The sequence below is a fragment of the Typopeltis vanoorti genome, chromosome 1 (genome assembly GCF_054136105.1).
Source record: "Typopeltis vanoorti isolate ZY-2024b chromosome 1, IOZ_Tvanoo_1.0, whole genome shotgun sequence".
Classification (NCBI taxonomy): Eukaryota; Metazoa; Arthropoda; class Arachnida; order Uropygi; family Thelyphonidae; genus Typopeltis; species Typopeltis vanoorti.
This window is the reverse complement of record NC_143549.1, coordinates 753,459-773,781: the sequence shown is the minus strand read 5'-3', so window position 1 is coordinate 773,781 and position 20,323 is coordinate 753,459. Positions and strand designations below refer to the sequence as shown.

The 20,323-nt window shown below is 36.6% G+C and overlaps 1 protein-coding gene across 1 annotated transcript in view; it reads left to right on the top strand.

Moving 5' to 3' along the window:
- The window catches only part of Tpi (triose phosphate isomerase), a 280,832-nt gene that overhangs the window by 60,124 nt on the left and 200,385 nt on the right, over nucleotides 1-20,323 (top strand). The window contains exon 3 of the mRNA XM_090406467.1: nucleotides 2,495-2,618. Coding sequence (XP_090262593.1) covers nucleotides 2,495-2,618 — 124 coding nt within the window. The remainder of the gene's footprint in view (nucleotides 1-2,494; nucleotides 2,619-20,323) is intronic.

Here is a 20,323-nt window from a genome sequence, read left to right as displayed (position 1 = left end):
CCGACATTATGCAATATTCACCAGGGTGAGATAAAATTCTGTCAGTTTTTTACTATGAGAGGTTTTTTACATGGTTCCATCCTCTTGGTTCAATGGAATCTTATGATCAATTGCAGGGATGACTGGAGAGCAATCCCAGGCAGAGAAGACGAACGCAAGGCAGTTAACTCAGATAAGGATTAATCAGTCATCTTTGCACTTCAGTTTCGATTGATCTTTTTGTTGTTGTTGTTCGTCTACATGAGACTGGTGAAAAAGGAAAACTGATACCCTTTGGCTATATGATGATAGAGAAAAGGCCTCAGCCCTTTTACTCATACTATCTGGCTCACTTGCATCCTTATACTAACTACTCTAGGCCTATGATGAGCACACCCTTTACGTTTTCACCTCAGTGAAGGTTGAAACTAGTCTGGGTAGTGACCCTTCCCATAATGCACAGCAATATAAATGTCTGTAAGGATGTGTTGCATTATGGGATACTAAGCCAATTGATGTGAAGTCATTGGCCTCTATACATAAGTAGCCTAATTGTGAAGTGACTTCACGCACAAGCTTTGTTTATATTTGGATGAAGGATGAAACCAAGATTATCATTTCTTGGCATCTTTAATAATTTATAGTATAACCAAGTGAAAAAAACTTTCAACTCTGCATTTGTGTTTGGATATAAGTAACTTCGTCTTCTTTGCAGACTCACTGCTGTAACCTACTTGGATCAGTTGATTGGATTACTGATACATCTTTATTAGTATCTAATACCTCATTTGCAGATTGCCTTGTACTTAACTAATAAGTTTGAATTTGGCAAGCACATATCACTCTTTCATCAAAATCACTTTCTTTTCTATGCACATTCATATAATTTTTATAGTTACATAATTTAGTTGCTCTTATGTTGAAGTATTCACTAAAAATATTCCTCCCAATGTGATTTAGTTTTTCTGATTCTTTATATTATGTCTCATATCAAGAAGTAATTGTCTCCACATCCTGATACCAAACCCATTCAATTGCATTTTATGAATTACTGAATATAGTCTTAGCCAGCTATTTGGGTAAATGGCATCTGTTTTTTCTCCATATGGGTTTGAATCATGCTCTGGAAATAAAATCTTTTCATGTTTCTTAAGGCATCCAACTTGAAAAAGATATCCATTTGTTTCCAGTGCATGATTTCATGACTAATTATTAGTCTGCACATAAATTATATATTTGATTTAATCCTTTATCCAAGTGTAAGCAAACAAAATTTGTGCCTGAAGTATCTTCAGGACTTGTGGCAAAGATGGACTGACTTTGCATCTCCTTGCAGACGTATAATGCTATGCATTATGGGAAGGGTCACTACCCAGACTGGTTTCGACCTTTATTGAGGTCTCTTCAGTGAGAGCCAGACCCAGAGGCTATGCATTATGGGAACGGTCACTAGCTAGACTGGTTTCGACCTTTATTTAGGTTGCTTCAGTGGGAAACAGACTCAGAGGTGATACTAAGGTTGAAGCAATGCAAAGTCATATTTCCATATATGACACCTTTTGGCAACAAAAGGTGTCACACCTTATTATTAAATTACTGTGGATTAGAGAAAGATGTTGGAAGTTTTTTCACTTGGTTATACTCTATGCACGGACTGAGTCATCTTGTACAGAATAGAATGCAGTGGAGGAATCATGTCAAGATGGCATCGGGCACTGGACCCATGGTTGTTGATGATGATACTATAAATTATATATTTGATTTAATCCTTTATCCAAGTGTAAACAAACAAAGTTTGTACCTAAAGTATCTATAGGACTGGGGCAAATATTCAACCTTGCTATCACCTCTGGGTCTGGCTGCCACTGAAGAGACCTCAATAAAGGTCGAAACTGGTCTGGGTAGTGACCCTTCCCATAATGCATGGCATTATACATGTCTGCAAGGAGATGTGCTTTGCATTATGGGATACTAAGGCAAATGATGTGAAGTTAGTCCACCTTTGCCATGAGTTGCCCCAGTCCTGAAGATACTTTAGGCCCAAACTTTGGTTGCTTACACTTGGATAAAAGGATTAAACCAAATATATAATTTATAGTATAACCAAGTGAAAAAAAACTTCCAACATAGTCTGCTCATAATTTGAATGATGGGTCTACAACTTTTCATGGGTTGAATTATTATAAAAATAAACAGTGATGTTTGGTATATTCTCAGAAAAGTTTCTTTTATGATGCATGCCTTTTTCCCTTTTTCAGTTTTTATTTATTTATTTATTATTTTTTTAACTTGTCGGTACCATATTGTCTCATGTTACTGGTTGCACGACATGATCTTGTTTGAGGTATCATTTATTACTGATTATTTTAGAATTGCTACTAGTTTAACAAATACTTATATGTTAGTGAGATTGCTCATAGATTTAATAACCATAATGGTACCAGATTAATTATCTCACTGCATCATGTATGATGTTTCATAAAAATAAAAATCAGACAATATTAATCAATTTCAGAGATTGTAGTTGGATGTCCATATGTTTATTTGGAGCATGTAAGAAAGCAAATGCCAGCACATGTTGGAGTGGCAGCTCAGAATTGCTATAAAGTGGATAAAGGAGCATTTACTGGAGAAATTAGGTATGCTTTTTGTAGAACTGAGATGTACTAAGCATTTTTTTATTTTTATTACTGGGGTTTTATTTTTATATATTTAATATACAAATTGATGTAAAGTATAGCTGGCCTGGTTGGCTGAGTGATTAGCATATCTGCTCTCCAGCCAAAAGGCTGTGGGTTCGAATCCCTCAGTGAACATGGATGTTTGCGATTGTCTGTGAGAGTACTGGTAGTGGGTGGTATGTGGCATTAGTGTAGATGATGATGATGGTGGTAGTTGTGGTTCATTGTAGTTGGAGACAGAGAGCTGTAGACTGGGTGCCCTCCCTCGATGAGTCTTTGGACTCCCTGAGGTGTCACGTAATAATAGCTTCATTTGACAATTTCAAAATAACAGTATAATGAATTTCATGAAAAGTGGAAATAGAGGCTATTAAACTATATAGCTTCTTCCACCCAAGAAAACCTCTCTTCCCATGAGCTGTTTCCACAAACAGTCTCTGGTCAAGCAAGTATTACTTGCTTATAAGCATACTTTCTATAGTTGAAGGAAATACTCTAGTAGAGCTCCAGGGCAGGGGCAATGAGTGTTATTGTCTGATAAAACTTTAGGATGACAGAGATCCTTCAGAATAGGATCTATGTCATCCCTCTCTTCAACATCAGTGTGGAAAGACATCCTTGATACGACTATCCTCAATATTGTAATTAACTAGGCAGTTGACATCTTTTCCATCTTGAGGGTACAACAGTAATGTGACTCCAGGTCAGCTTCTAGATAGTTCATGGGACTGGACCTGATGATAAGGCATCAAGAGGCTTCCTGACCAACTAGAGAATTATCTGCTGCTATTTATTTTTCTAGATTGTGCTGGTAGGCAGTCACAGCATACCAGCAGCTTTGAGACCATGCTTGGACTGGAGTTGGGCATTTTCTATGTGGGAGAAATGTCCACAGGTGTTTCATTCTTTACCTCCATACTCCTACTCTAAGTTTAACATCATCAGCCAATGAAAGATACCACAATAAATAACAGCCATATTATAATAAAAAAAAAAATGTAGATATAAGAAATTAATCATCATCATCTTCATCAACAACCATGGGTCCAATGCCCGTTGGTGTCTGATGCCATCTTGATAAGATTCTTCCATTGCATTTTATTTTGTGCAAGATTACTCAGTTTGTGTATAGAGTTTCTGCACCATTTGACGATGTCATCGCTCCATTCTTTGTTTGGTCTTCCTCTTTTGTTCTTTCCTTCAATCATTCCAAACAGCAACTTTTTTAATATAATTAACGGCTATTTTAGCCTGTTTTTGTTTAGGAGTGTCCCTTATATTTAATACATTGGCTAACATAACTCAAACGGGGTATATATATATCTAATTTAGGACATTACGGGCGAGTGTAGAAGGCAATTATGGCAGAATAAAAAATGTTGAAAAATTATGTACATACCTTGATTTTGGTTTAAAGATGCCTTCTAAATCCAAGCTCTTGTGGAAGGGGGGGAGTGGGGAAAGAGAGGGAAAGAACATGGGGATGTACTTGGGACATGGGAAATAAGTTTGGGAACCCGGGTTACTATTAATAATATATATATAAATATATATATTATTTTGTTGTGGGGAGAGGGGGGGGGGAAAGGGAAGGGTATCCTTATGTGGAAACTGGGGCAAGAGTTTACGGGGTGTGAACCGTTTCGGTCATCGTCTGACCATCGTCGGAACTTTGTGGGAATGACTGTAGGGCTATGTCAAGGCTGCAAGATGTGTCTGCCAAATTTGGGCATTTGTTGTCGCTAAATGGCCGGAGGCGTGGCTTAATTTGTAAGTTTTGGATCGTCCAACATTCGGAAATTAGGTAGGGGCGGTGGACGTTGATAGAATTACCATCACATTTTATGGCAATAGTTTCGAATATTCTAAGCATCGTTTCGTTTTCTTGTTTGTCAATGATTATGGTTTTGTCAATTTGGGGAATGTGTTTTAGTTCAAGGGCGTGAGCTGCAATTTCAGTCTTCCCTGTATTCTTTGGTTTGTTTTTCTTTTTGATGTTGCGATGTTTTTTCGTGTTCAGATATTCTGGAATGGGAATATTGCAATCCCTGAAGTGCTCTTGTAGTCTAGTCCATAACGACCTAATTGTAGAGCCCGTGTAGGTGACGTCACAGTCTTTTTGACAAGGGAATTTGTAGACTACGTTGTGGTGTTGGAATAATTCTTTATGAGTGAGAGATTTAGTAGTTTTTGGAGAGTTCCTAATTTATGGTTTGTGGTGAATACTAGCTTATAGTTCATGTTTTTGAAAATGTATTTGTAAGCCTTGTATGTGTTTTGGATGTAAGGCAATTTGATGACCATGCGTGTCGGGAAGTCTGCTTTTGTTGTATTATTGTTAAGACGGCATTTTGCCGTAAAGTTCGCGTAATTTATTAGATGCGTGGGGTAGTTTCGATTTTTGAAAACCTGTGTTAAATACTCCTGGCGCACATTGAATCACTTCTACTCCACCCTCCCCCCCCGGCATCACCTTCTATGGCAGATACGTAGATGATATTCTATGCATTGGCAAACCCTCACACATCTCCGCCTTACAAACATCCCTCAACAATTTTAGCAACAGACTACAATTCACCATGGAAACAGAACAGAACAAATCCATCAATTTCTTAAATCTTACATTAATCAGAAGCCATAACAGAATTGCCACGAAGATATTTCACAAGACCACACATGTCGGAAACTACCTCCATTTCAATTCATACCACCCATATTCCATTAAAAAATCAGTCATCCTATCACAATTTATCAATGCTTACAAATTCTCCACCAACAGCAATTTTCTTAACACTGAACTCGAGTATTTAACACAGGTTTTCAAAAATCGAAACTACCCCACGCATCTAATAAATTACGCGAACTTTACGGCAAAATGCCGTCTTAACAATAATACAACAAAAGCAGACTTCCCGACATGCATGGTCATCAAATTGCCTTACATCCAAAACACATACAAGGCTTACAAATACATTTTCAAAAACACGAACTATAAGCTAGTATTCACCACAAACCATAAATTAGGAACTCTCCTAAAACCTACTAAATCTCTCACTCATAAAGAATTATTCGAACACCACAACGTAGTCTACAAATTCCCTTGTCAAAAAGACTGTGACGTCACCTACACGGGCTCTACAATTAGGTCGTTATGGACTAGACTACAAGAGCACTTCAGGGATTGCAATATTCCCATTCCAGAATATCTGAACACGAAAAAACATCGCAACTTAAAAAAGAAAAACAAACCACAGAATACAGGGAAGACTGAAATTGCAGCTCACGCCCTTGAACTAAAACACATTCCCCAAATTGACAAAGCCATAATCATTGACAAACAAGAAAACGAAACGATGCTTAGAATATCCGAAACTATTGCCATAAAATGTGATGGTAATTCTATCAACGTCCACCGCCCCTACCTAATTTCCGAATGTTGCACGATCCAAAACTTACAAATTAAGCCACGCCTCCGGCCATTTAGCGACAACAAATGCCCAAATTTGGCAGACACATCTTGCAGCCTTGACATAGCCCTACAGTCATTCCCACAAAGTTCCGACGATGGTCAGACGATGACCGAAACAGTCCACACCCCGTAAACTCTTGCCCCAGTTTCCACATAAGGATACCCTTCCCTTTTCCCCCCCCCCTCTCCCCACAACAAAATAATATATATATATATTTATATATATATTATTAATAGTAACCCGGGTTCCCAAACTTATTTCCCGTGTCCCAAGTACATCCCCTCTCTTCCCCCCCCCTTCCACAAGACTTGGATTTAGAAGGCATCTTTAAACCAAAATCAAGGTATGTACATAATTTTTCAACATTTTTTATTCTGCCATAATTGCCTTCTACACTCGCCCGTAATGTCCTAAATTAAATATATATACCCCTTTTGAGTTATGTTAGCCAATGTATTAAATATAAGGGACACTCCTAAACAAAAACAGGCTAAAATAGCCGTTAATTATATTAATAGTGTTTTAGAGGAGTAGCATGGGAATTTCCCAGAAATTATACGCAACTTTTTTAATTTTCTCTCATCATTCATTCTACATATATGGCCAAATAGACGTAGTTTCCTTTTTGATTATTTTCTGGATCAGGTTTTCTTTTGGTTGTATTCATCTGTAGATTTCCTCATTGTTCACTTTCTGTATCCAGCTTATTCTCAAAATCTTTATATAGCACTTCCTCTCAAATGCCAGTGTCCTCCTTTCAGATTCTATCAGGGGTACCCAGGCCTCACATCCATAGAGCATGCTGCTGAAGATACAGGTTTCTACAATGCGCAGTTTAGTTTGCATCTTTATAACTCGGCTCTTCCATATTTTGTCCATGGCTTTTAAAATAGTTGTTGCTCTGGCTATTCTAATTTTTATCTCTTTTTTGGGGTCCAAGTCATGCGACATTCAATATATGTGAAGTGTTCCACATTTTCCAGTTGAAATCTGCCTGTCATAACTCTGTTCAGTAACTCCTGTTGTCTGAATATCATTGTTTTAGTTTTTTCAAAGTTTACATTTAGTCCATATCTTTTTCCTTCTGTATAGTGTCTGCAATGTCTGTTCCAGCCTTGCTGCGTCTTCTTCAATCAGGACGATGTCATCTGCAAAACAGAGGTAGTTTATTCTCATGCCATTTATTGAAATGCCTCCACTTTCTTCTTTAATCTTATCTAGTGTTCTTCCCAGATGTGTGATATTGGGTCCCCTTGTCTTGTGCCTTGATTAGTGGCAAACCAATCTCCAGTCTCACCTACTATTCTGATTTTTGCTTGTGCTTGGCTGTTTATATCTTTCAGCAGGCAGTTCAATTTATTGTCCACACCATAGGATTCCAAGACAGCCCATGTTATATTTTGATCAATATTATCAATATTAAGAAATTAATAACAGATTAATATAGATATTTCAATCTGAATTAACGGATCATTTGTGTGCAAGCAATTCAAAAGGTGGAGCAACAATAATGGGTTGTTTCTCTCTTCAACATACTCAAGCTGTGGTAGAGTAATATCACATGTGAGATGATAAAAATTAAAAAGAATGTAAAGATAAAATGATAAATACATAAATAAAAAAAAAAGAAATGGGGATGGTGCTGCTTACCATTGATCAAGATGAGACTTTCCCAAATTTTTGTTATTGAGAAGCAGATATTCTGATTTAAGTTTGGGCAATGTAAAAGCACTTAGCACTCTTTGAACATCTGCCCAAACTTAAAATGGCATTGCTGTATCAATTGAGTCTTGGATCAGATATTGTGGTCAGTGTTCACTCCATACTGTGCCAGACCAGATTTTTCAGGATTTTTATGAATGTGAGACTGTTTTTTTTTTTTTAAATCAGGTGAACCTGATGACTTCTCTCTTTCTCCCCCCCCCTCCCATTTGTGTTTATTGGGTTCCACGTGATTGCTTTCATTGTTACTTTTGAATAAACAGGGTGACACCAGCCTTACGTCATCCATAAAAAAAAACCCTACATAATCTGGTTTGCCACAGCATGGAGTGGATGCAGACTGTTATCCCCTGATCCAAGGTCTGAGCACAAGAACAATTCTGAGCAATTGTACAGAATGATGACTGCCTCTCCACAGCAAAAATTGGGAGCATATCATCTTGATCAGCAACGAGCAGTAACCCTTTTTTTCTTTTCATGGTGTATTTATTTTATTTTTATCATACCTTGCCATCTATTTTGTGGTGTCAAATCTAGTGCAGCCTTTTATTATATGTTAAAGGGAAAAAACAATTCATTGCTGTTGTTCCACCTTTTAAATTGCTTGTGCACTGATCTCTTTCAGATTGAAACTTCTGCATTAATAAATTATACTTTCTTTCATCTCTCACAAAAAAGCAAAAAAATGGAGAGAAAAAAAATACACCCTTTTAAAACAAAAGCATTCATCTATAATCTCCTTTTCAAGGGTACATCAGTTAAAACAACAGTGCTGCAGGCTGGCCACCATTTAGTGCATAGGCTCAAACCTGTCAGTGATGTCAGGAGGCTTCCTGGTCAACTAGTTCATAACCACACTGCCACATATTCTACTAGGTCATGTCTGGAAAGAGATTCTCTGTAGTGATATGTAGAGGGGGGTACTGTCAAGGCCACATCATGGGACAGAGACCTGTTTCTCTCTATATGGAAGTTGTGTCCAAGAGTATCTTCTTTCATTGCACATCCCTGCTATATCCTTCTGTATAATCATGATTAAACTTAGGCAGACTCCTATAAACAATAACACTGCAACAGATATGAATCTTCCTTATAAACTAATCCCATCAAGAAAGTCATGTCTCAACCAGACACAGCATATAAACCAAGCAAGAATCTCTTCAATTAAACTCACTTTCACATTCACTTTACTAACATCCATGGCATTAACACAAACATGAATGACGTTCACCATCACTTGCAGTCTTTGAGACCAGATGTCTTATTCCTGACAGAAAATTCTAAATTAGGCATTCTCTGGCAGGCTATGTCAGATTTCACAAAGGCACATATGCCATCCAATGCCCAACTACACACACACACTTCATGATTCTTTTTCCCATAAGGATGGTACCTGCACCTTTGTTGCTGAGAGGAAATCTGACATAGCCTGCCAGAGAATGGCTAATTTAGAATCCCTTGCTTTTGACCTTCTTTGGCTCAAGGTTTCTTTGTCCCATTTTGTGACATTCACTTGTTACATTTATCCAAACAGATAACCACTTAAACCTCTTCACATTCCTTTCTGTGAAACTCCACCATCTGCAATAGAGCTATCTGAATAGTGAGGTCATCTTCCTTGGTGACCTCAATGTCTACAATTCCAACTGACTCCTCTATTCCAACACCACTGACCAAGCTAAATGAGAAATACAAGTTTTTGCTATAAGCAATGACCTAACACATACCTACCTACTCAAATTCTTAATAATGCACTTCACTCTCCAAATACTCTGGGTCTCTTTTTACCATTCTCCTTCCAGATACACCACAGAGGTCACCACTCCTCTCAGCAACTCAGACCACAGTCTTGTTCAATTCTCCTTCACACAGAATACTCCTCCTCCAACCACTCCCTACCTCACATCCTCACTACAAAGGAGCCATTTTGGATGACCACCAGAATTTCTGCTTATCCTTTTTCTTGGTCTGACTTTTGTTTCTGCTCATCTGATCCTAACACCTGCTTCAAACATGTTGCAGAAATTATTTCTCACTGACACAAAGGCTTTCGTTCTCATTATTCCATAATTGTCATCTGCTTTCCAAGCCTGGGTTCAACTGAAAGTATATCAAAGCAGTTGAAGAAAAAAAAAAATTGCTTTCTGCATGTGGTGCTTGTCAAAAACTTCATACTCTGCCTATACCAAAGCCTACAATATATGCAAATCAGTCATCAGCAGATCCAAATCTGATTTCACAGCAAAAAATTTGCCTCCTAGTTCTTTGCTAAGGCTGTTGGACATACTTCTGCTCTCCTGCACTTCCACCTCTCTCTCATCCTTTTGGCACCACTGTTTCTTTACCCAAATATAAAGCTGACCTCCAGAAGTTCTCTTTTCCTTTAATTCCTTCATCTCTTACCATACTGGAATATGTTCACTATATGTCTCCTGTAGTTTTTTAACAAAAAGACATAAGAAATCTACTAAAATAACTTTGATACTAAAGTCTTCTAGTCCTGATGGCATCTCCCCTTTTTCTTAAACATTGTGCTTTGGAGATAACACCATTCCTGCATCGTCGCTAATTATACTTTTGTACTTATTACAGTGCATAGAGGCCATCTCTTATCCACCCTATTCCCAAAAAGGGACAATAAAAGACTATTATTAAACTACCAGCCGATTGCCATCACCTCGGTCCTCTCCAAATTAATGGAGAAAGTCATCAATAACCAACTCCTCCACTACCTACCTACTTAGATACCTATCAAGTAATCGCTGATTATTAATACCCACTCTGCCATTCAAGATCCTCAGCTGACCTCATAACTTACGTTACCCACAATTGGATACATGTAGTGGTGAGCTTTGCGCGAGTCCTTTGTTAAATTTTTCTCAACTTTGCGAGCCCCTTGTTCTTCTTGTTTAACAAATCTTGTAGAACTGGAAAATACCACCGTGGAATGTATACATGCTACTATAATTGCTACTTTAAATTCATATGGATTTTATGATAACTATATAAAAAATCATTTCATTGCATTTTGTTCTTATGGAGCTAGTGTAATGTTAGGAAACAAATCAGGTGTTGCAATCCAGCTTCTACAAAAATTTCTGAACATTCTGATTTGGCATTGCTCTCATCGTTTACACTTAGCATTAGATGATTCGATAAAAAAACATTAAAGAAATAAATCATTTTGAAATATTTATGGATGAATTATGTGCTTTTTTTTATCATCAATCACCAAAAAATCAACAAGAATCAAATAAGATTGCAAAAGACCTTGATATTGAAATTTTAAAGATCGACCGTATGTTTGGACCACAATGGGCAGTTTGCAGTTTATGAACGGCTCTTGCTTTGTGGAGAAATTACCCAGCTTTATGCAAGCATTTTGCAACGAATGATAAATATAAGGGCTTTTTAAAGCGACTTCTCAATTTGGAATTTTTTAAAGGTCTAGCATTAATGATTGATATCCTACAGGAATTATCATATCTCTCAGAAGCTCTACAAAGTCGCAATATAAGTATATTATAAGGGCTAAGTTAGGTTTTTTTTTTTTTTTGCTCGACGATGCGAGCCCTTTGTTAAAATTTTCATAGCTCATCACTGGATACATGTCATTAAAAGGTTCTGAGGAACTTATGGTGTCATCCCTTGACATTTCCTAAGCTTTCAACCATGTGTAGCATTTGTGGCCTGCTTAACAAATTGCCACTGCAAGTCATGGTAAATGGTTTCCTCTCTTCAAGCTTCACTATCAGTGTTGGATTGCCTCAAAGTTCTTTTCTGTTACCTACTCTTTCTCCTATTCATAAACAACCCACTCATAATCACCACTCATCTTATTCATGATAAGATGAGTGGTGATTGTAAATGGCATAGAAATAATAATAGAATAATAATAAAAAGAAATAGAAATACCAAACAATGCAGCACTGACATCCTGGGCCTACATGATTTTTATCTACAACTAGTACCTTAAACATTGATCTACATACTGTCCTTCATTGGGATGAAGACAAACTTGTCATGTTCAGTGTCACCGTTTTTCTCATGCAAAAGAAATCGCAACTCACCTTATCCTTACGCTCAGTAATACACAAATCACATGACAAGATTGGATCTCTCTGCTTTGACTAACATTTACCTTCAGTTTCTCCTGGCATAAACACATCACATCAATATCATCCTCAGAATCCAAAGAACTAAGCATTCAAGAGGCTGTTTTACACTCAACCAACTTTTAACTGTATACAAATGCCAAATATGCCATGAATACAGTTACATGTTTTGGGGCATGTAAAACTTACCTTAAAATCCTTGATACAGTCAACAGGTGAGCAGTTAGGTTACAGATTCACTTCAGCATCTATCTCACAGATGTAGTGTTTCAGCCCTCTCTATTCTACTGGTACTTGAATGAGCACTGCTCCATTGAATCGGCAACCATCATTCCTCCACTTTCTGTTGCACTTAATACAAGAGCAGCAACAGCCCAACATTCATTTACCGTGCAACTGCAAACACATCAAACCTGCTTCTCATCTTCCTCTTTTATTCTGTCCATCTACAACTACATTTCACTTTAACTAACCTAGTACATTCTGCATGATTCCATTCATATAAAGGATGGAGTATGTGCATCTGTTAAATCCAGCATTTCATTCCAAACATTACTAAATCTCCAGTCTTGTCTGTGTAAGCTTAAGTCTCCAGTCTTGTCTGTGTATTGTTTTAGATTTCTTTGCTTCATTCTGTAGCTTTCATTTGCTGTTTTATTGCTCTTCTCATTCTGTGAGATCTGCTGTGGGAACATCAGTCTTATAGTATTCATAACAAGCTTGAAAAATCTTGTATGATACAGCATTGAGTGGACATAGATTATTTATCTTTGAAGGTTTGACACCTCCATTAATCTACACAGATGTTCATCTTCCTTGGAAACTTCAGTATCCATCATTCAGTAGGATTATTCTTTCACAATCATTCTTTCTTTTACAGTACAATTATAAAATTATTTTAGGTTGTTCTTGTCATGTAGAGCCAGTTTCTTTTCATATTCAGACTTCCTTTCTGTACAGTATTTTTCACTTTTCTGGTCCAAGCTTGGTAATTTTTGTAATTGATGTCATCCTCATGCACATGTCATTTCTTCAACATTATCTTTTTTTATTGCACATCCATTTCATATTGTCCCTGGGAAGACATGTACAAATTTCAGCTGTATAAATTTGATTTCCTTTCCTCCTAATGTGTGTCTCTGTAGTCTAAGTCCCCTATAATAATTACCTCCCTGTACTATTGTGCTGATTTACTGAAGCATACTATCCAAATTCTCCTTTGTTTACCCCTGGACCATGGCAACAACAAATCATATACTGATTTGTTTAGATCCTACTTAAGTTGATTTGGAGTTGCAGATGATGTTGGGAAAGCTACCAGTAAAACTTTATATCAATCCTTGGTTATGGAGTCAATCTGAGAAAAGTTACATTTTGAAATTGCTTGTTTCAGACATTGTGTTGGTTATATATCATCTAGCCCATAGCAAGCTCATTTGTTTGTTGTTAAATGTAATGAGATTGATCTTGAGATGAAATTGAATATCATTAAGAATTACAAGACATTACAAGGCTTTAAACTTGCTACATCAACTGTGAATATAGTTGAGGATGAGCTTTAAATGATCTGAAGTATATGAAATCCACTATTATAAATTTTCAATTTTCTTAATTTATTTTTGCCATTTACAGTGAACAGTTTATTCTATAGTAAACTGTTCATTGTAAAAAGACAAAGACAATGAAAATAGGCAGAATCATTGAAAATGTCAACTGTGTTGTGAATGGAGAACCTGTGGAACAAGTAAACATTTCAGCTACTTAGGCACGATTTTTAGTGAAGATGGTAAATTAAATATGGAAATAGACAAGAGAATCAACAAAGCTGGCATGGTAGGAAGTCAATTGAATAAATTCATATGGAATAAGAGAGAAATTAGTCGGAACACGAAATTAGCTGTATACAAGACAGGGTTCAAACCAGTTTTAACTTATGGATCTGAGCGCAAGGTCAGAATTAAAACACTTGACCAAAGACTAGTGACTGCAGATATGAGAGTCCTGAGAAAGATTAGATGCGTGAACAGATGTGGTCAATGGCAATATCATATTAAAAACGAGGATATTATGAAAGAACTTGACATTGTCGGCATCCAGGAATGCGTTAGCAGAGCTAATCTCAGGTGGTATGGTTGCTTAAACAGAATGGGCGAGGAAAGATTAGCAAACCAAGATATTGGTGGATTGATACGGTACAATGTGCCTTAGACAATAGAAATATAAGATCTGATAATGATAATATTGGAGTCTTGACAAGTAACAGACTGATTTGGAGGAAAATTATAGATAGGAAGTTAGTAATGATGTAAATTTTTCATTTAGTATTATCATATCCTGTACACCCCTTGATGGTACATGTCAGGAATTCGATGATGACAAAATGATGGTACAACATAACAAAATTTCATACCGGCTGGGGCATCACTCGGTTAAACAAGGCCCCCCATTGTTTTTGCTAGGGAACCAGGGCGAACAGCGAAAAGTCATCTACTGGAACAAACCCTAAAACCCACCCCAACTCAACATCACAAGAGTTCAAGATCAGTACTATCAACATAAGAAGCCTAAATGGAAGAAATGGAGCTGGCTGAGGAATTGGCTAAGTACCAGATCGACATAATAGGGGTGACTGAAACAAAAAAAAAAAAGGCAAAAACTGGTGAGATCTTTCTGAGCAGTAAATAGAAAATGTTGTATTCAGGCAATGACAATCAAGGAGAAGGAGTAGCCATAGTATTCAACACTAAATACAAGGCTAATCTTCTTGAATGGCAGGCAATTTCAAGTAGAGCGATGTGGGCAAATATGAGAATGGGGAACTGGATAATGAGACTTATTTGTGCTTATGGACCCACAGAAGGTTCTACTAAGGTAGAAGTGGAGGAATTTTTTGAGGCTTTAGATAAAGCAACTGACACAACGAACAAGGAAAAGTTGGTCTATGTTGGGGATCTAAATAGCAGAGTAGGAAATGATTGTCAGACATACAAAAATATATTGAGAAAATTTGGAGAAAAGAGCAAAGCTAATAATGATGGCAAATACCTGTTGGATTTCTGCACAAGACATGGAATGGTTATTACTAACACAATGTTCCAACATAAAAATGTCCACAAATTCACGTGGAGAAAAGAGGCAAGGGGTAAGAAAAGACTCATTGACCATGTTATTGTTGATAGCGAAGTTTTCTTCCTGGTGCAGGACACCAGAGTGTACAGAGGATTTAAAATTGGAAGTGGTCACCATTTAGTCTTGAGCAGGATAAAATTGAATTTCATATTGAAAAGAAGACTCATATCATAGCTAGACATCAACAGTGACCCCACTTAAGTGGGAGAAGCTGCAGAAGAAGAATTGAAAAGAAGAACATGTGAGAAAGTTTTAAAACGAATAAAAGTTGAGCAGCTCTCAGATGTGAACTGTAGACTAAAATACACAAACCTTATTGAAGAAAAAATGAAAGAGTTTGAGAACAGGAACAAACCTTGGTAATTCAGTGGCAAGCCTTGAAGAAAACCCTGATCGATTCAGCCAGAGAGGCATGTGGTGAGGTTGTCTGCAAGGATAGAAAAATCAGAACTCCGTGGTGGACACAATAAGTTAAAGAGGTGAGGGAAAAGAAGAAAGCATATCAAAAGTTCCTGGCAAATAAGTTAGCTTATGCTCTTAGAGAATACAGAGACAAATGTAAGAGAGCAAAACGCTGTGTAAAACTAGCTAAACAAAAGTCATGGGAGGACTTTGGCAAGAATATAGAAAATAAATATCAAGAAGGTGGTAAGATATTCTGGAGGTTGTTTAAGAAGCTAGAAAATAAATATCAAGAAGGTGGTAAGATATTCTGGAGGAAAGAATGCTGTAAAAGGAGTTAGAAATGATGTAGGTGTTACATTCTGAATGAAGAACCTTTAAAAGGAAACAATTCATTCAGGATTTAACAAGTCAGAAAAATCAGCTGAGAGAAAAAAACTTGTATTCGAGCAGAAGAAATAAAGTACTAACTGTAAATAGAAATAGAATTACCTCCTTTTAGTAGATTTGTAATACCATGTAAAGAATTATGTCAGATTAATGATTCTATGTAAAGGAAATATTGGTTTAAATTTGTGTCCTATTAAGCTATCTAAAATAACGTAAATCGCCAGACAGCAATGAGTAACAGTGCAAAGGTCGCGTCTGAAACATACGTATTGATCGTAACGCTGGAGACTACAGCAAATGTGGAAAATAACGTAAGCACGCTTTCCTCAAAGACGGCACCTAACAGCAATAGGGAGAGTAAGAATCATCTTAAGGGCATTAAAACTAAGGGTCATGCGAAAAAAAGGATAGTGCAAAAAGAGGGCACTAGAACACAGAATATAAGGCAATGCACGCCATATTGCAAGGCCTTATATTCTGGATTTCATCTCGAGGATTCTTGACCAGTGGTTGGAGAAAGGACGAGCCAGTGTTCTATGATATCGGACAGCAGGCCGTTTTCCTGATTATGCTGAACAAGATTCCATGCGGAGCCGTACGCGAATCATCAGCCTATGAAGAATCGTTCCACTCGTTGGATGTCCCGTCGAAAAGGAGTGGAGATAGCTCTCAGTCGTGGAAGAAAATAGTTAGAGTCCAGCAACAGTAGAAAGGACGATGTAGCCATAAGCCAGTTGCCGAAATAGCTGATCGAAGGATGACCAGAACAAACGTGGTAGTTAATAGACCTTCGGAAAGAACTGGGTAATGTAGAGATCTTTGTTATTTGTTATGGAAGTGATAGAAGATAGAAATTTGTGTTTTGATTAAGTTATGTGGACAATCCTTAGAGAACTTTAATAAGATTTCATATTTTGAGACAGCATTGTTGGACAAGGAATTGTCAGGAACGAATCTAATTATATGTGACTGAAGTAATAAGTGTATTTTGTTTAGTAGATAACCTTAACTGAGATAGCAGCAAGTTGTGTAATATGTCTTTATGAATAGCATGCATGAGAGGATCTTAATTTGGTGTGATATTGTTATTGCTTTCTATTGTTCTGTGTGATTAACAATTTGATCTGTCCAGGTGAACTTGATTAATTTAGATGCATTTTTGAAAATTATGGAGACAACTACCGTGTTTGAATAAAAACTTTAGTTTAATATAACTAAAATCTACATTCGACGTTTTGACCTTCATGTGAAGGTCATCTTCTGGGGAGATGAACTAGCAGAAGAACTGGATAAGTACCATATTGACATAATAGGTGTGACTGAAACAAAGAAGACAACATTATGCAAATTATGAAACAACTACTGTGCTAGAGTAAAACTTTAGTTTAATATAAACCAAAATAGACACTCAGTGTTTCGACCTCACATTCAAGAGTATACACATATATATATAAATAAACAAGCTGCACTACAATCTACATGGCATGCTAGCGTTGCTGACCAACAACTATTGGCCTGACCTCTGGTGGAAAAAAAAAACCTTTCTACACCAAAGCTAGAGTCCTGTTGTTATTATTATCAATTAGGTTACAAAATTAAATTAAGCTGGAGAGCGACATGTTTACAAAAACGAAAAAATTAGTAAATAAAAATTACTTAATCAAGTATACATATAAATACAGCCAACTCAGTATGGATAGTGGCCAGTAAAAGCTAAAATTGCTTAAATTCTTTAAGTCAGGGTATATTGGAAACTAAGTGGACTCTAACATGATAGTTGTTTCCATAATTTGCATAATTTTTTCTGATTACTGTATAAACATGAAGGAAAGGAAAAGAAGACAAAAACATGAGCAGTCTTTCTAAGTGACAAATACAAAGTTATTTGTCACTTAGAAAGACTACCTATATTCTGGCAATAACAATCGGAGAAAAGAGGGAGTAGCCATAGTTTTCAACACTAAATATGAGAATAATCTTCTTGAATGGTAGGCAGTATCAAGTAGAGTAATGTGGACAAATATTATAATGGGGAACTGGACAAAGACTTATTTTTGCTTATGGTCCCACAGAAGGTTCTACCAAGGAAGAAATAAAGGAATTTTTTGATGCATTAGAGAAGGCAGCTGACTCAATTAAAAAGGAAATGTTGGTCCTTGTTGGAGATCTAAATAGCAGATCTAAATGGATTTCTGTTCAGGACATGGATTAGTTATTACTAACACTGTTCCCACATAAAAATGTGCACAAATTCACATGGAGAGAAGATGCAAGAAATAAAATTCTCATTGACTATATTATAGTTGATAGTGATATTTTCCCAGTGGTTCAGGACATAAGAGTATACAGAGTATATAGGAAGTGATCACTATCTGGTTTTGAGCAGAATAAAATTGAATTTCATGTTGAAAAGAAGTGTGTGTAAGAAAGTTTTCAAATGAATCAAGGTTGAGCAGCTTTCAGTGAAATACACAAACATCATTGAAGAAAACATTAGAGTTTAAAAAGAACCAAACCTTCTAGTTTCATTGGCAAATCCTGAAGAAAACCTTAATTCAGCCAGAGGTATGTGGTGACTACATGGCTCGACTATTAAAATCTCCTAACACTAACAATTTCTTGAATCTGCCTGTGATTCAGTAGTTTCTTTGAGATCTTCAAAATATACATTCTTCACTGCTAGTTCATTGCTGTTATGACAGTTCAGTCTTGTCTATAACAATACTTTAACTCTGAAGGAAATACCAAGTTTGCAAATTATGGCAAAAATGGAACATAGCATATACAGCCTTCCACTCCATATTACCAGTAACATCTGGCTCAACATTGGCATTGTTTACAAGTTGGTAAAGCCTCCAAAAAGAAAGTTATCCTATGCAGAATTAACCACATTTAATCTATGCCGGAATGTTTTCATTATTATGAAAGAAGATAAGAGTAACACAATTGTAATACTTGAACACAAAAATTAGTAGGCAAAGTTGCATCTTGGCCTCTTGAAACTATTCAAAAACTAAAATCATATAATCTTAGGCCTCACCCAGGATTAAATGCATTACCAAAATACACAGACAGAATGTACTCTTGAGACCTATAATAGACAGTATTGATTCCCCTTACCTATAAAGTGGCAAGACGCTTAGCCAAAGAGCTCTCTCTCTCATTATTAGCCACACCTCTTCCCATATATAAAAAAAAAAAAAAAAAAATCTTGCTTGTTGGATATGATCTGTAATCTGCAGGCAGATCGAAGGCATGGTTATGGTACCCCCCCCCTCCCACCCATCTTTGTCTCCTCCCTTACCATTCTTTACAAGAAACATTTTTAAAGTATGACAGAAGTATATATTAGAAATGTTTTTGGCACACCTCAAAAGCCAACATCCAAGCAGTTGTTTCACCATTGAAAAAGAAAGCAATAACTCTGCCCTTCCTTGACACTAGTTACCTGGCTACCAAATGGATCCTTACCTTTTTTTCCCATCTACAGAAAAAGGTAACTACAGGGAAATGGAACAAATCATGGAACATGGAGCGGCTGAAGATACCAAGTATGAATGAATTCTCAAAGAAAGTAAAGGAAGAAATGAACGAGAGAAATATACAAGAAAATGATGATGCAAGTGAAAAATGGAAGATTCTGAAGGAAAGCATAATTACTGCTACAGAATTACATTTAGCTAAAAAAGAGGAGGAAAGAGAGAAAAGAAAGAAACCATGGATGACGGAAAATATTTTGAGGAAAATTTGACACAAAGAAGAACATTAGTTAATAATAAAACAGAGGAGAAAAAAAAAGCAATATAAAGACTTGAGTAGGGAGATACAAAGAGAGATAAGAAGGAAAAAGGAAGAGTGGTTAGATGAAATAAGTAAATATACAACAGCAAAGGCAGAAAGAAAGGACATAAAAGGTGTTTATAAAAACATTAATATGATGACAGGAGGGAGAAAGATGCTAAGGACTGGAGCAATCAAGAATGAAAGGTGAAATTCTGATAGAAAAAGAGAAGATATTACAGAGATGGGAAGAATATGTAAGTAAACTTTACGAAGACAGGGAAAGAGGAGAAAATCAAAGGAAAGAACATAGTGGGCAGAGACTGTGCATCATGAGGGAGGAATTGAATCTAGCAATTCAAAAGATGAAAGAAGGAAAATCCCCTGGAATAGATGGTATACAGATTGAACTTATAAGGAATATACTTGAAAAAGGTATGGAAGTGTTATGGCAAATTATTAACGGAATTTATGAAGGACAAGAATTACCAGAAGAGTTTAGAAGATCAATTTTTATCCCCATTCCAAAAAAGACAGGAGTTTTAGACTGTAACAATTTTAGTCTGTAACAATTTTGCTGTGTGAGTCTTATAACTCACACAGCAAAAATTCTGGTGCAAATAATTTTAGAGAGAATTAGGAATAAACTAGAAAA